The sequence below is a fragment of the Ictalurus punctatus genome, chromosome 14 (genome assembly GCF_001660625.3).
Source record: "Ictalurus punctatus breed USDA103 chromosome 14, Coco_2.0, whole genome shotgun sequence".
Lineage (NCBI taxonomy): Eukaryota > Metazoa > Chordata > Actinopteri > Siluriformes > Ictaluridae > Ictalurus > Ictalurus punctatus.
The window spans coordinates 400001-415545 of record NC_030429.2 but is presented as its reverse complement, the minus strand read 5'-3'; the positions used below and the strand labels follow the sequence as shown (position 1 = coordinate 415545).

The following is a 15545-nucleotide window of genomic DNA, read 5'->3' as shown; positions in this document are numbered from 1 at the left end:
TTTAAGATATTTAAAAATAAATATTTTATGCTTGTTTGTTTATCAATTAACCAACAGTATTTGGCATTGCTAATTTTTTAATTCAATTAACAGTGACCATGAACAGAGAGCTTACATTTAACTGTTAATGATGGACCTCCTGATTGAAGCTTAAACAAAAAAAAGTGGTATTTGGATCGGTTTCGGTCGATCAAGATGACAAGAAATCGTTATCAGCTGTAAAAATCCTGGTTGGAGCATCCATAATGAACACCATTAAAATAAAGCGCTTTGCATCTGGCGGGTAAATGAACTCACCCAATCACATCCTATATGAGATTATTCAGATATATACACAATAAACACAGAGCGGTCCAAGGTGTACCCCGCCTTGTGTCCGATGCTTCCTGGGATAGGCTCCAGGTTGCCAGTAGGATAAGCGGTATAGAAAATGGATGTATGTCTTTGGAATTGCCTGTCTCTTTAATAAAAACTTAAACTGCACTTGCATCCATCTCTATCCCCATTACGTGACACACAGCAAACATTAGATAAGTAAGAATTATTACTATTAATATTCAAGTAAAGGGCCATCCTGCCCAGGCAGTGTATGTAGTGTATCACCCCAGTTGTCCATCTCACTCCACTGATCATTAATGAGAGAAATAACCCCTGAAACAGACAGAAAAACAGCCTCTTTTCCACTGTTTGGTTGCATGGTTACCATAGCTACAATGTGTAGTTCCATGCTGGTGAGAACAATTTTCTGGTGTCTGTTGTGCTAATTAAAAAAGCACCAGGAAGTAGCTAAGAAAAACGACAGCAACAAAATGAAGTGACTCGTTCTGTTTATTGCTGATGGAGTGTTTGAAATCTTGTACAGCACATAATATATGCTGTAAATAATTTTAAAAATGAACTGCGCAGTTTGTGTAATAACTGCATGAATGTACAGATGTTCCTAATAAAGTGGACAGTGAGTGTATTTCATTCTGTCAGATATGTGCTGTTACTACAGACAATTTCACTGCATCAGGTTGGTGATGCACGAGCATATAAGGCAGTAAGAGCTAACTAATGAAAGAAAGCTGAAAAAAAGGCATTGGTTGCTGGAAGAGTTAATGAACTGAATATAGAACTGAACAATGAACATAAACATTTCATTAGTGAGAGATGTAAAAGAGTTGGTTAGAAGGTTACCTTTTTGTGACCCCACACCATCCACAGAAAGGGTCCATGCTGCCAATGCAGTCTCTTAAAGTGCCATACATACCACACTGAGTCACTGCAACACGTTTAATCTACAAAATAGACACACACACACACACACACACACACACACACACACACACACACACACACACACACACACACACACACACACACACACACACACACTATTAAGCTATGGCATTAATTGCTATTATTTGTCTTATTGCTATTAGGAGTTAACCATTTGTTTAAACTGCTGAAGTGAACTGGCTGATTCTTAACTTTGAGCACTGCCTCTTAAATCATTTGGCATAAATAATGAATAGAGTTGGTCACTTGTCTCAATTTCATCCTAAAAATCCATGTGTGCAGGCACAGCTTTAACTTCCGACCAGCTAAAACTCACCTGATTTCTCAAAGCTATGTAGATGTAATTATGATCCACTGGGTCAAAGTACATTCTGGGAAACACCATCCTGTCATCATCAGATCTGTATAGTACTTTTGCACAGCCAGACCTGTAATCTGTGTCCAGTACAAGCTGTCATATGACACAAAACAAGGCTTGGAATCATTATGTGGAGTTTCAACACAATGCATGGCCTTCACAGCCACTGTAAAGATTTATTCACCAGCTTCTCATATAGAGAGGAAAAGTGTGTACATATCATAGTAGATAGATGTAGACATAGGCAAACTTGTATTAGAATTAATAATAATAACAATACATGAAGAAAAAGAAAAAGTGTGCTGTCTTCACTGTGTTTATAAATATACTATTGTTGTACATAACATAAGAAACATTCTTTTTGCATTGTCTTCAATCTTCAAAAACATATCTAATACATGTGCTCGCACAATAATAGTCTGCAAGTGTTGTCTGGCTGACTGTGTGTACAGGGTTTGGGTGTACCATTTAACATGAAATAGAGAGAGAGAGAGAGAGAGAGAGAGAGAGAGAGAGAGAGAGAGAGAGAGCGCGCGAGAGAGAGAATCAGACCTTTATCAGTTGGCCATTTGCAGTTCCGATGTACAGCACAGTCCAAGACCCTTTACTTTTCACTTCCACAGATGTCATTGAATTGTGTTTGAATACCACAGCAAGGGGATCTACAACAGCCTCGTTATTCTACAGGAACAACACAAATGGTTATCAGTAGAAACCAGGCTTGGGGAGTAACGGAGTACATGTAACGGCATTACGTAATCAGGATACAAAAAAAAAAAAAAAAATGGTAACTGTAATCCGTTACAGTTATGTCAGAAAACAAATTAATCAGATTACAGGCACATTTTATTAAAAAAATTTTTTTTAAGGAATACTATCAGGATTTTTTTTTTTCATTTAAAACCAAAGAAATTAATCTTTTGACATAACACAATATATACGGAGTTGGGAGGGTTACTTTAAAAATGTATTCCATTACACTTACAAAATACTTCATAATAATGTCATCAGTAACGTAATCCAAGTATCACAATATGAAAGTAATGTAATCTGATTATTTTTGGATTACTTCAAGGCCACATATGCAAATAAAGTCAAGAGAAAACAATATGATCTAAAATACTTTTATTTAGAGCTTAAAAACATGTTCAGTGTTTGGATTAGTTTTAAGAAAATAAATAAATAAATAATTAAAAGATCACTGTCCCTGATGCCAGTAACATTACATCACAAAAGTTAGGGTGACCAAATTCTGATTTTTCAAAAAGAGGACACTTTTTTTCTCCCCCCCCCCCCCCCCCCCCGTGTTTTAATAGCATTCAAAACAGAGTTACTATGAATGCAGATTTTAATACACTGAAAAAAAAAACACACTATTAGCATCACATAAATATATATAATTTCCTAAATTCTTTTGAATGTCCATGGAAGAAAATAAAATATCAGATGCCATGAGTGAACATTCTACCACCATGTACACATTTGAATGGCCATGTGATACGAGTAATGTGATTACATGAAATTAAGATGACCTTATATGGTCATGGGTGTTGTTTCAACTGAAGACAGCTTCATTTGTTGTCATTGTCAAGCAACTGTTTAACACTGTACACAACAGTGCTTCACCTTCACTCTCTGAGAGTAGGATAATGGTTGAGAAGCAGGAATCTGCCAGATCAGTGTGCAAGTCTTTTATAATTGACCAATCAGTGTGCAAGTCTTTTATAATCGTCCAATCGGTGTACAAGTCTTTTATAATCAACCAATCGGTGTGCAAGTATTTTATAATTGACCAATCGGTGTGCAGGGCTTTTATAATCAACCAATCAGTGCACAAGTCTTTTATAATCGACCAATCAGTGTGCAAGAAGGCGGGACTTAGTCCCTGTTTACACCAGTGCTTTTTATTTTTAAAACGCATAATTGTTATGGTTGCGTGTCTACACTCGGCGCTCAAACGGAGACTTTTGGAAACGTTTAGTTTGAAAACTCCGGGTTTCAGTGTAAACAGACCAAAACAAAGACTTCTGAAAACGAAGACGTGGCCCGCATCAGGGACAATAATCTTTTATTAATTTATTTATTTAAAACAAATTCAAACATTGAACATGTTTTAAGCTCAAATAAAAGTATTTTAGATCATATTGTTTTTCACTTGACTTTATTTACATATGTGGCCTTGAAGTAATCCAAAAATAATCAGATTACATTACTTTCATATTGTGATACTTGGATTAAGTTACTGATGACATTTTTTATGAAGTAATTTGTAAGTGTTATGAAATACATTTTTAAAGTAACCCTCCCAACCCTGGTAATAACATATATAACCTATATAACATATATATGTTGCTTGCATGGAGATTATAAATAGGTCTACGTTAAAATGTTTTAAGTTTTAGAGCAACTATCTAAGTGTTTCAAACCTGTGTTGATCTGGGACAGTCTGGACTGCATCTGATTTCTTCAGGAGGATTCACTGGTCTGCTGGCAGTAATGTTGTAAATAGCCAACACAGTGTTCTCAGGGTGGTCTGGACGCTCTGCAGTGAATATTCCCATCCATAAACGAGAAGACTCCGACGAGATAAAGGCAGAGGACACAAGTTTCTGGCGAAGTTGGTCATCACAGCAGCGTAAAGTTGCAACTTTCAGAGATCTCGTCATTTCTGTTTTTTTCTGGTTGTTATCCATCTTAAAGAAAACCACTTTTTTTGTTTTGCTGGTTAAATTAATGTTGGCGAAGAGGTAGGACTGAAACTGTGAAGATACCTGGAAACCATCTACCCACTCAACACCAGGAATCTTAATGTAGGCTTCAGTTGTAGTAGAGTCTGATTTAGAAAAAATATCACCATACTGAGTGTAGAGAGTGTTGTACAATGCCACACCGGCATTGGTACACGTTTTCTTTTCATCATTATTCTCTCTCCCCACCAACAGGTATGTGCCTTTACTGTCGCCTGGATAATCGACAAGGAACGCAACGGATGATTCGTTCACAAGCGGTCCAACCGGCAAGTTCTCCATGTAGATAGTTCGTGTTATATCATTTATATCCAGGACCTCGCAGTGTCCGCAGTTCAAAGTGCCGCATGTGATCAGAGTTCCGTTCGCCTCGAAAGGCAACAAGATGTTCACTGCGTTCTGGTGCGTGGTGTTTGATATGACTTTAATCTTCTCCACTTCGAGATCGTGCCGCATTTGGTGGAGCTGAGAGTCGGTAACAACAAACACCTTACCGTTTCCCACAGCAAAGTGTCTGATCACCTCGTTAAAGTTGTACTCAGACATGCAAATTGCTCCTTTAAAGAGAATAAATATCCCGAGTAAAACAGTCCTCATGGTGTCCGTACACGTGGGGGCTGAATCCCGGAGCCTTCAGCCTTTTAGACAGATGAAGTCTGGAGCCTGTGTCTGCTCACTGAAAGTGAATAAAAGTGACGGCTTCCGCGTAAAGAATGTTTGCAACACATCCTGTCACCAGCTGAAAGCTGCACAGCTGTTAAAATGCACAGCTGTAATGTGTCAATCGCTTTTTTATTTATAGGCTAGATAAAGATGGTTATCTGACCGCATTGTTGTTCACTGATCAACTTCGGCACCTTCAGTACCATCAGGTAATTTAGATTTATTTTTTCACTGATATGAAACTTTTAGATTAAAACGGGATTGTTCATGGTTTAGTGCTGCGCCCCAGTGGTGTTATTCACACACAAAGGGGACTGGGTGAATTCAGGTATATTAGAATAGCAGATAAACTGAATAATTTGCAGTGGAAATGCTCTCCGTTAGTCTGTATGGAGTTGTGAATGAGGACTTTATGAATATTAACATTTGATGAACACCTGGTATAAATGGTGGGACTCTGCACCACTGCCCCTGTGGACGAGCCGCCACTGTTTGCACTGATCCAGTTTTAATTATTCTGATATATCCACCACCCAAGTCCTTACAAATCTTTTTCTCTGAGTTTAATGAACTAATCACACTATAGCTTGAACCATCTGTTGTAATAATTCTCCAGTTTGAGGATCTAAATGTTCATATGGATTCTCCACACCAGCCTGTGCCTGTACAGTAGTGTTTTGATTTGCATCAATATGTGAACTTCCCTGATCATATTCATGGGCATACACTCTGCACTAGTGGCCTGGACATTGATCACAAATTCAATGATGTTCCCTTACTGAAACAGTGCATCTTATCATCCATTAGCACCTCTTCATTCTGCAATTCTCTTGATCTTCACATTTTTCTAGCTACTTCACTCTCTAATATTGACTTAATTCTGAACTTCAGCACTCTCATTTCTAACACTCAATACACACTGTTAACCCTTACTGTAGTTTGTATGGTAAACAACTGTAAAAATGGCCAGTAAATTACTGTATATATAATTATACACTATTTAACTGCAATATGCATCGCATCGTGGGTGATTTCTGTGACGAACTTATTAATTACAGTAAATTATTTTTATCAATTGATCACAGTAACTAATAGGAGTAAGTTACTGTAATTGGAATATATCTATATAATACATTTTTTTAAAGCTGTGAAACACATCTATTCTCTGTGTAGTGGACCTGACACATTAAAACACACACTGTCACAGTGTGGCAAAGTATTAACACACAGATTCTTTCTGATCTCCTTTCAGAAGAAATCGCCTTTTGAAGTGTTTCTCCCCACTTTTACGTCGGTCTCCTCCTCAGCGTTAACGCCCTTTCACACTGAGCGTGTTATTAGCCCACACATTAGCCTTCAGCTAATTCATGCCTGCACGATAGGTGGCGCTGACCTTGTCAGAGGTCTGTCATAACGGAACCCAGGGTGACAGGATGCAAGTGCAGAACTGCTATGAAAAAAGAATTAAAAAAAAAAACGCACAAAGAAGCCCGTGTCTCCGCCTTAGTGTTAGCCTGTGTCTCACTTTTCGTTCCATTCACTTCCATTCATATGTATGCCAATGCTTGAGACCGGAAATGCAAGTTCATGTGAAGAAAGTTGTTTCTCACACTGAAGGCTGCGTCCTAGTAAGGCTGTATATCTCAGCTGCCACGTCGTCAAGCGCCATCGAAGGATGCCTCAATTTGAAGGATCCATGGATCCTTTGTGTCGTGGCCTTCATTTGGCGAATTTTGAAGGATGCATCACTGCCTACGTTTACATGGACAATAGCAATCTAATTATTGACCTTATTCTGAATAAGACAATATTGTGATTAAGGTGTTCACATGAGTCGCTTTTAGAATATTCCTTTCATGTTCCCATTTTACATGTTATAGAAAATAGATAGATTAACGACACACGTCATTACGTCCCCACACCACGCCGTCTGATGTTCCCTCCAGAATTTCACATATTGACATACAGTTCGTCTTCGTTGTTCATTGGCCTTTATGGTGTTCTATGTTATGTATAATGTTTTTGATTTTCTTTTGTACCCCTCTCCTGATCAGTACCGTATACAGTTTTGGGTGTTTCGTTTTTAATTTTATGAAAGCTTAGAGTGCGGTTAATTATTTGTCGTGCTGTACATGCAAATAGACGACTGCTTGAAGCCGTGGGTTGCGTCCGAAATCGCGTACTTACCTACTCTATAGTAGTGAAAATACATGTTTTGCATCTATTATATAAAGTAGCAGGTAAATACTCGGTTACAGATGCAGCCGTGCTCTCTTCTTTGTTGACAAATGGTTGAGCACTGCTGTGTGTGTACGTGTCTTGTCATGAAAATTCCCACACAACGTTAATATTGTGATTAAGGTGTATACATATCTATAATGCACTTCAATAATGCGACTAAAATAGGAATACTCCACACGTCTTAATTCCATTTGTGTTTACTTCGAGTATGACTTTAGTCGGGTTAAGGTCATCAATAATCGCTGTTTACATCCTAGTTTCTTAATCAGAGTATCGTCTTAATATCGGATTATTGTTGTCCATGTAAATGTACTGACTGTATCCTTCGCGCCCTCCAATCACCCACATGATAGACCTCAGACATGTATGGTATGAGAACTGCCTCGTGCAGTGTTTCGAAAGTTCCAAAAGGCCTCAAACTCTTCAAAATTGCAGCATCAAAATACAGCCATGATCACTTGATTCACAAACTCCGCCTCCAAAATGTGTTTCCCCCAAATTGCATCAACCAAATCTAATGTTGACCGTTATAAGTAAGAATAACCTCATTAGAATTCCAAAAATGCACATGACTTAAAAGCTTTGTCTAGATTACTCAATATAATATGTTCGACATTTAATTGTTAAAAGTGTGTTTTAACAACTAATGTATATTATATACAACTAATATATTTAAGGGACTCAAAATATCAAAGTAAATTAACAAACATGAATTTATTTGTTGAAGACCTGTAAACTTTTGGGGTGTAAAATTTTGAACAGGATGATTGGTTTAAATTATTATTTTGTTTAAAGATCTTATTTTATATTATATTATATTTAGTGCTGCCCTTCAGAAGCTACATAGGCCTAAGATATTTATGTTTCCCAGAAGAGAAAACAATAATAATTTACACTGTTCATCCTGTTCAAAAGTTTACACCCCTCTGTCTCTTAATGCATCGTGCTGCCTTCATCAGTGAATGTTTTCACCTTTTGTAACAGTTGTGTACGAGTCCCTCAGTTGTCCTCAGTGTGAAAAGATGGAACTGAAAATCATATAAACTTTTGAACTGGTTCATTTGTGCAAATTCAGTTATCATTGTGTCTAGTGGACTATATGTAAAGATCTGTTATGTGAAAACACTTATTCAGGGCAGCAATAAATAAAAAAATTAATGCAATTTAATGATCTCGCTTATTTAAAAACATTTAATATTTTGCAGATTCTGACAGGGGTATATAAATTTATGAGCACAACTGTATAAAATCAACATCAAAAGAGAAGTTGCCTGGAATGTGGTGACACTGCATACAGGAACAGATGGCATATTTTAACATTGGCATATGATAGATACGGTTGCCACCCATATTTGCAGTGGTTTCTGAAGAAATGTGACTGCTGCTTTAGTGTCAACCCATGCCTCTGTCTCAGTGTTAATTCAGAGCTGTCATGTCTCAAAGATGGTTGTGGAGGAAATCGCAGATTTTAAACGTTTTATTAAATAAACCAACAAAACACAAAAGATACTATGACTAATCCAAAACACTGTGGCAAGGACTAAACATAGGCTAACAGAACCAAAACACAGTAACATGGACAACGGTAACATAAGGCAAACATAAGACAAGGAAGCAGTGCAAACAGTGGCTATATATAAGCATGCTCGTTAACAAAAACGTGATTCAGGTGCAGGTGGTTATGTGACATTGATCTAGTAGAGTGCAGTGGCTGATGGGAACTGAAGTCCAGAGTACCTTCTTGATAAATGACAAGAGCTAATGCTAATGTTTTTGACTTACCTCCTAAGTGGGAAGTCAGAGCTCAGAATTACATAGTGTTCTACCTCCATGTGATAGCGCTACAAAGTGGGGAAAACCATAGATGCCTTTATACCTTCATCCATTGTTAGCAACAAGCTAGCCAGCTAAAGTGGATATAAAGTCTACACACCCCTGTTAAAATGGCAGGTTGTGTGATGTAAAAAAAAAAAAAAAAAGAAACCATGATGAATCATTCAGATCATTTTCTACCTTTATTGTGAAATTTTAACCTATTAATTAAAGTGAAAAGCAATCATTTAGGTACAGTATATATATATTTTTAAAATGTACAATATCCTGGTTGCGTAGCCGTGCACACCTGTAAACTAATACTTAATTGAAGCACCTTTAGATTTTTATCATGGCATTTAATCTTTTTGGGTAAGGGTCAGTTTGGGACGTCTTGACTTTTAAATTGAGCCATTCTTCTTTGCAAAAGCATTCTAACTCTTGTCAAATTATGAGGGCATCTCATGTGCACAGCCCTCTTCAGGTCACCCCAAAGATTTCCAGTTGTATTCAGGTCTGGGCTCTGGCTAGGCTATTCAATAACACTTAATCTTTTGGTTAAGCCATTCCTTGATTTGGATGTATGCTTTGGGTTATTGTTGTGCTGAAAGGTGAAATTCCTTTTAATCTTCAGCTTACAAGCAGTAATGGAATCTCTGCAACTACTAGCTGAGGAACTCGAGGCCAATCAGGGATTCGTAGAAGAATATTTAAATAATTGAACATGATCATGGCTATTCCCTAAGGTCACCATAAAGGCACAAGGAAAGATTGAATAAATGATTCTGTGGTACAAATGTATGCTGTTTAATTGTGATGTGTATATGCTGTTTAATTATGCTGTATAATCTAAAATGCATTAATCATACAAAAAGGTATGGAACGAGAAAGCAGAAAAATTGAGAGAGGATAAGAAGAAAAGGAGCTCAGAGAGAAAGCGGCACTACCGGCAAACCTACTGTACCCAAAAGCATCCTACACTCTACCGGGAGTTCAAGAGGAGCACTACACAAACATTTCCGAAACCTGGTCTCCCCTCACGGCAGCTTGCCGAGAGATATGGGCCTCGGCTCTCTGGAATATCTCCCCAACAAGTGGACAGTGAGATTGAATCCAGCGAATGGACGCATGAACAGATAAGAATATTAAAACAACAGCTGCATAAAGCTCTTAATCAAATGAGTTTCTGCCTACACCATGTTGATCAAGCCAGATATATGTTATATAATATAAGAAGAGAAATAAACATACACTCTGTGTATAAGATACCATTCAGGCTCTGAATAATATGACTGTTGAATAAGTGACTTAGCTCTCATACCCATATTAGGAGACTACTTCCTGTTTTAATGGCTGTCTGAAGAGTATATATAGCTGAATGGAACTTGCGAGGTGAAAATTTATGCCGTGGTTTTGCTCTTGTGCCACTCAAGCCCTAAGGGGCTGTAAACCTGTCATGTCTGTCTGTCTGTCTGTCTTTAAGTGTGCCTAACATAATGCATTTATCTTCCTTGTGATGAGGCCGCTTCCATCTTTGTATGTGATGTTTGCCTAACTTATGCATCTATCATTCTTGTGATGAGACGCTCATGTTTTTATGTCTTCATGTATGCCTAACTTAGGCATTTATCATCCCAGTGATGAGATGCTTCTGTGAAAGTATCTGTATGTTCCTATATCCTATATACTACATACTTATGTAAATGTATTTACTCTCAATTATCAACAGAGTGATGAGACTCTTATGTACGCACCATCATTCGAGTGATGAGACGCCTATGTTAAATATTGTTATTTTGAACCAATAAACCAAAGCCTCATCGTGGGTGATTTGAATACACTTCAAATAACTAGTAACAACTCCTGATTGAGTCATAGGCAATTTTCTCGTTCTTTCTTTTATTATTTTCTTCCTGCTCCACAAGACCGGCTTCCTACACAGAAGGTTCTGAGCCAAGAGGTCCCGGACTCCGCCTGATAAGGTAAGAAGGGGTACTCATTACTGAGCATTAGCTAAAGTTCGTAAGGCAAGCATATAAGTGAGATTATATTGCAAGTAAGTATCTCTTTTTGGGGGAATCTGAAATACAATGCAGATGACTGAATTTTTTTGCACTAAAATCACCCCGTATTTGTAGCTATTCATGATTCCTTCCACCCTGATAAAAGCCCCAGTTCTGGCTGAAGAAAATCCATAAAGCATGATGGTGCCACCACCAAGCTTCACCACGGGTATGGTGTTCTTTTATTGATGTGCTTTTTTGCATTAAACATACCTTTTGAAATAATGGTATGAATATATCTTGCAGAATTAGAATAATCAGACCATAACATATTTTGTACCATGAATTTAGGCGATTTAGTGATTTTAGGCGATTGCTGGACTATATAGTGCGGCCGACGCACAAGAAAAAAAGATCGCTCCTCCTGCGACTGCCGCTGGGGTGCTGAGGAGACAGCTCCGCTTCAGCACCACCAGTGCTCTGGACAGCCGGAAAACGCGTGGCGGCGGGACGGGGCCGCCGACACACACACGGCTGCTGAATTGCGGGCGGCACGGAAAAATTCCACCATCCAGCAGGCGACGGGAGAGTATAAAAAGGGCGATACTACACTCACAAGGGAGAGGAGGCTCTCAGTGTGCATGCGATAACCTTTGCTGTGTGTTTTACCGACAATCCCAACGCGAGCGAAGACCCCGCACCCTGGCTGCACCCGTGGCTTTTCCTGACGGCAAGACGGGATCCCGTTACTTGGGAAACCCCTAGAACACCCTCGACAATCTCGCGGCGACGAAACACTTCACCTCACACCCCCACTTCGACTTTAGCATGTTCGCCTCACACCGCCAGGGTCTGGGTTCGATTCCCGTGGCTTTGTGTGTGCGGAGTTCGCATGTTCTCCCCGTTCTGCAAGGGTTTCCTCCGGGTACTCTGGTTTCCTCCCCCAGTCCAAAGACATGCATGGTAGGCTGATTGGCGTGTCTGAAGTGTCCATGGTGTGTGAATGTGTGTGTGATTGTGTGCCCTGTGATGGACTGGCACCCTGTCCAGGGTGTACCCCGCCTTGTGCCTGATGCTCCCTGGGATAGGCTCCAGGTTCCCCGTGACCCTGAAAAGGTGTAAGCGGTTGAAGATGGATGGATGGATGGATCTTTTCATATGACAACACTGAAGAAATGACACTTTGCTACAATGTAAATTAGTGAGTGTACAGCTTGTGTAACAGTGTAAATTTGCTGTCCCCTCAAAATAACTCAACACACAGCCATTAATGTCTAAACGGCTGGCAACAAAAGTGAGTACACCCCTAAGTGAAAATGTCCAAATTGGGCCCAAAGTGTCAATATTTTGTGTGGCCACCATTATTTTCCAGCACTGCCTTAACCCTCTTGGGCATGGAGTTCACCAGAGCTTCACAGGTTGCCAATGGGAGTCCTCTTCCACTCCTCCATGATGACATCACGGAGCTGGTGGATGTTAGAGAACTTGTGCTCCTCCACCTTCGTTTGAGGATGCCCCACAGATGCTCAATAGGGTTTAGTCCATCACCTTCACCCTCAGCTTCTTTAGCAAGGCAGTGGTCATCATGGAGGTGTGTTTGGGGTCGTTATCATACTGGAATACTGCCCTGCGGCCCACTCTTCGAAGGGAGGGGATCATGCTCTGCTTCAGTATGTCAGAGCACATGTTGGCCTTCATGGTTCCCTCAATGAACTGTAGCTCCCCAGTGCCGGCAGCACTCGTGCAGCCCCAGACCATGACACTCCCACCATCATGCTTGACTGTAGGCAAGACACACTTGTCTGAGTACTCCTCACCTGGTTGCCGCCACACACGTTTGACACCATCTGAACCAAATAAGTTTATCTTAGTCTCATCAGACCACAGGACATGGTTCCAGTAATCCATGTCCTTAGTCTGCTTGTCTTCAGCAAACAGTTTGTGGGCTTTCTTGTGCATCATCTTTATATATTCTTTATATATTCTTTATATATTCAGGTATAATATATTCTGTGCTGGTCTGTATCCAGAAGGTGTGTGTGTGTGTGTGTGTGTGTGTGTGTGTGTGTGTGTGTGTGTGTGTGTGTGTGTGTGTGTGTGTGTGTGCACGTATGCATCGCAAGATGAGAAAATGTGCAGCTTAGGTCAGTTTTGCTGGTTCTCACACGTTAACCTGGTATTGTTCACACATACCTTTAATAAGGCACTTATAAGTAACATGTATCATATCATTATGTAACATATCATTATGCACATGATGAAAAGTACTTGTTCTCAAGTCTTGGGTTTATGTTTGCATCTTACCCCTGCTATGTTCCTTCAGCCAATGAAGATTGTTCGGCTGCCTCTTGAGTCTCTGAATCCTGCAGAGGCACATGAAAAGCAAAAGTATCCGCTCCTCAGGTAAAGACCAGCTGCAAGGCATTAATTTGTTGACTTTAGGTAGGGAATTCTGCTGGACATGGGATCCATTTCACTGGACAAGCAGTAGAAGCAAAAAGAGTCAGGCTAAACAATATTTATTTCAATATTTAACTCCACTGGCTAGAATAAGGGGAAAACACAGTATTATGTATGCATAGAGAATGCTTCATAAAAATTATATTGTGGTTTCATTAATTTTGGGGGCTGTTGAACAAAATGCATTCAAAACAAGCTTTAAAAATCTAGTTTGTTGTGCTTAATTTGTGCAGGAATAATAAACAAAGCACTTAATAATGCAGAAATAAACAGTAATTCAGATCCTTTGAAAAGTTTGTGTTTGTTCCAGTATTAAGGGAGAGGTTCTTGGCAGCTGTAAAGATTTTCAGATCAATAACTTCACCCCAGACACATTGGGAATCATGCGCCTGGGTCTTGGTTCCTCTTGTGTTCAATTCCAGAGAGGCTTCAGGTAATGGACACACAGGTAATGGTCTCTGTTATGCCCATAGTGGTAGTTTGTTGTATACAGTGGGGCATATGAGCAGTGAGGAAGAATGAGCTGTAGTGTTAGCTTGTTCTGGCTCAGTAGATCCTCTAGCATTGCTCTGCTACAAGAGTGCCTGATTTTTATATTCAGTAATTTCCTGTTTTTTGTTGATTACCCGGATTTTATTTTGGTCTCTAGGACAGGACAGGGCAGAGGCTGTTGGTGCTGTTGATCATTATGAGAATGATGATGATTGCCACGACAAGCAAGTCGTGGTGTGTGTGTGTGTGTGTGTGTGTGTGTGTGTGTGTGTGTGTGTGTGTGTGTGTGTGTGTGTGTGTGTGTGTGTGTGTGTGTGTGGACATCGGCCTGATTACACACCAATAAGATTGGGACATTTTTGATTGTGGGGACCTAAAATCGAGTCCCCACAATACTAAGCGTTGCAGCATGTTTATTTTATCAAGTTGAACTTCTCCACCAAAAATCTCATTAGTCCTCAACATTGATATTTACTTGATAAAGTGTGTGTGTATGGGGGCGTCAAGTGTGTAAAGGCCCCCTCTGGCCAAAGACCGTAAAAACAATTGCGCTCGCACACTTGATTACGTAGTACAGCAATGCTGAACTCCGATTGGTTGACACAGAAGAACTTGATGAACTTTGAATGGTTGAAACAGCAAGCAATCACTGGAGCTTTGAGCCAATGAGGTAGTATGTTGTTGAATATCTCAGTTTAATGAGGCACCTGTGGAGTTGAATAGTTTGTGAGTCATGCTGGAATACAGAGACCTAATTGACTCTCTGAAGACAAAAGAAGACAACGAATTTACCACAGCAACTTGAAAGGATTTATATTCGAGTTCATCTGGCACGGAAAAATCTGAACGTGAGTGCGCATATATATTTGATATATTTATAAATGTAGCGCCGACGCCATATTTAAAGACCTGCTTACAGTATAGTCTGTGATTCACCTCGGTTCTGAATCGTGTTTAACAATAATATTGTCCGTTATCAGAAAAACGATTTTAATAGCTTTTATTATCTGCCTTTTTAGTGTTTTTTGTTTGTTTGTTTGTTTGTTTTGTTTTGTTAAATGTGTATTTCGTCCGAAGCGTGATTCTGGTGAACTGCGCATCAGAAATGCAGCACAGCAGTTCAGGACTTTAAGTGGCACTGTGCTGCGATTCTGATGCGCAGTGCTGCGATTCTGATGCGCAGTGCTGCGTTTCTGATGCGCAGTGCTGCGTTTCTGATGCGCAGTAGTCATTCTTTAGTTCACTACTATTTCTAATTTAACTAAATAAATGTCTTCTGTTTTGTTCAAATTCAGTATTGATGCTGCAAGGGATGATGGCACTCGTGGAAGACCGGTTAGTGATGACCACGTTAACCCCAACTGCAAAATGAAGAGAATCATCATGAAAGGAAAGCCCCATTTGTGCCTTTTTGCTTTAAGAGACATAACACCTGGAGAGGAGATCAGATATAATCATGGAGATGCTGATTGTCCTTGGAAGAGTAAA

General features: G+C 39.5%; 1 protein-coding gene across 1 annotated transcript in view; it reads right to left on the bottom strand.

The window, feature by feature from the left end:
* plxnc1 (plexin C1) overlaps positions 1–5227 on the bottom strand; it is a 45036-nt gene extending 39809 nt beyond the window's left edge. The window contains exons 1-4 of the mRNA XM_053685641.1: positions 4066–5227; positions 2192–2320; positions 1598–1732; positions 1180–1280 (exon numbers count right to left, since the gene is read on the bottom strand). Of these exons, the coding sequence (XP_053541616.1) occupies positions 1180–1280; positions 1598–1732; positions 2192–2320; positions 4066–4983 (1283 nt within the window). The 5' untranslated portion in view covers positions 4984–5227. The remainder of the gene's footprint in view (positions 1–1179; positions 1281–1597; positions 1733–2191; positions 2321–4065) is intronic.
* Positions 5228–15545: the final 10318 nt, after the last annotated feature.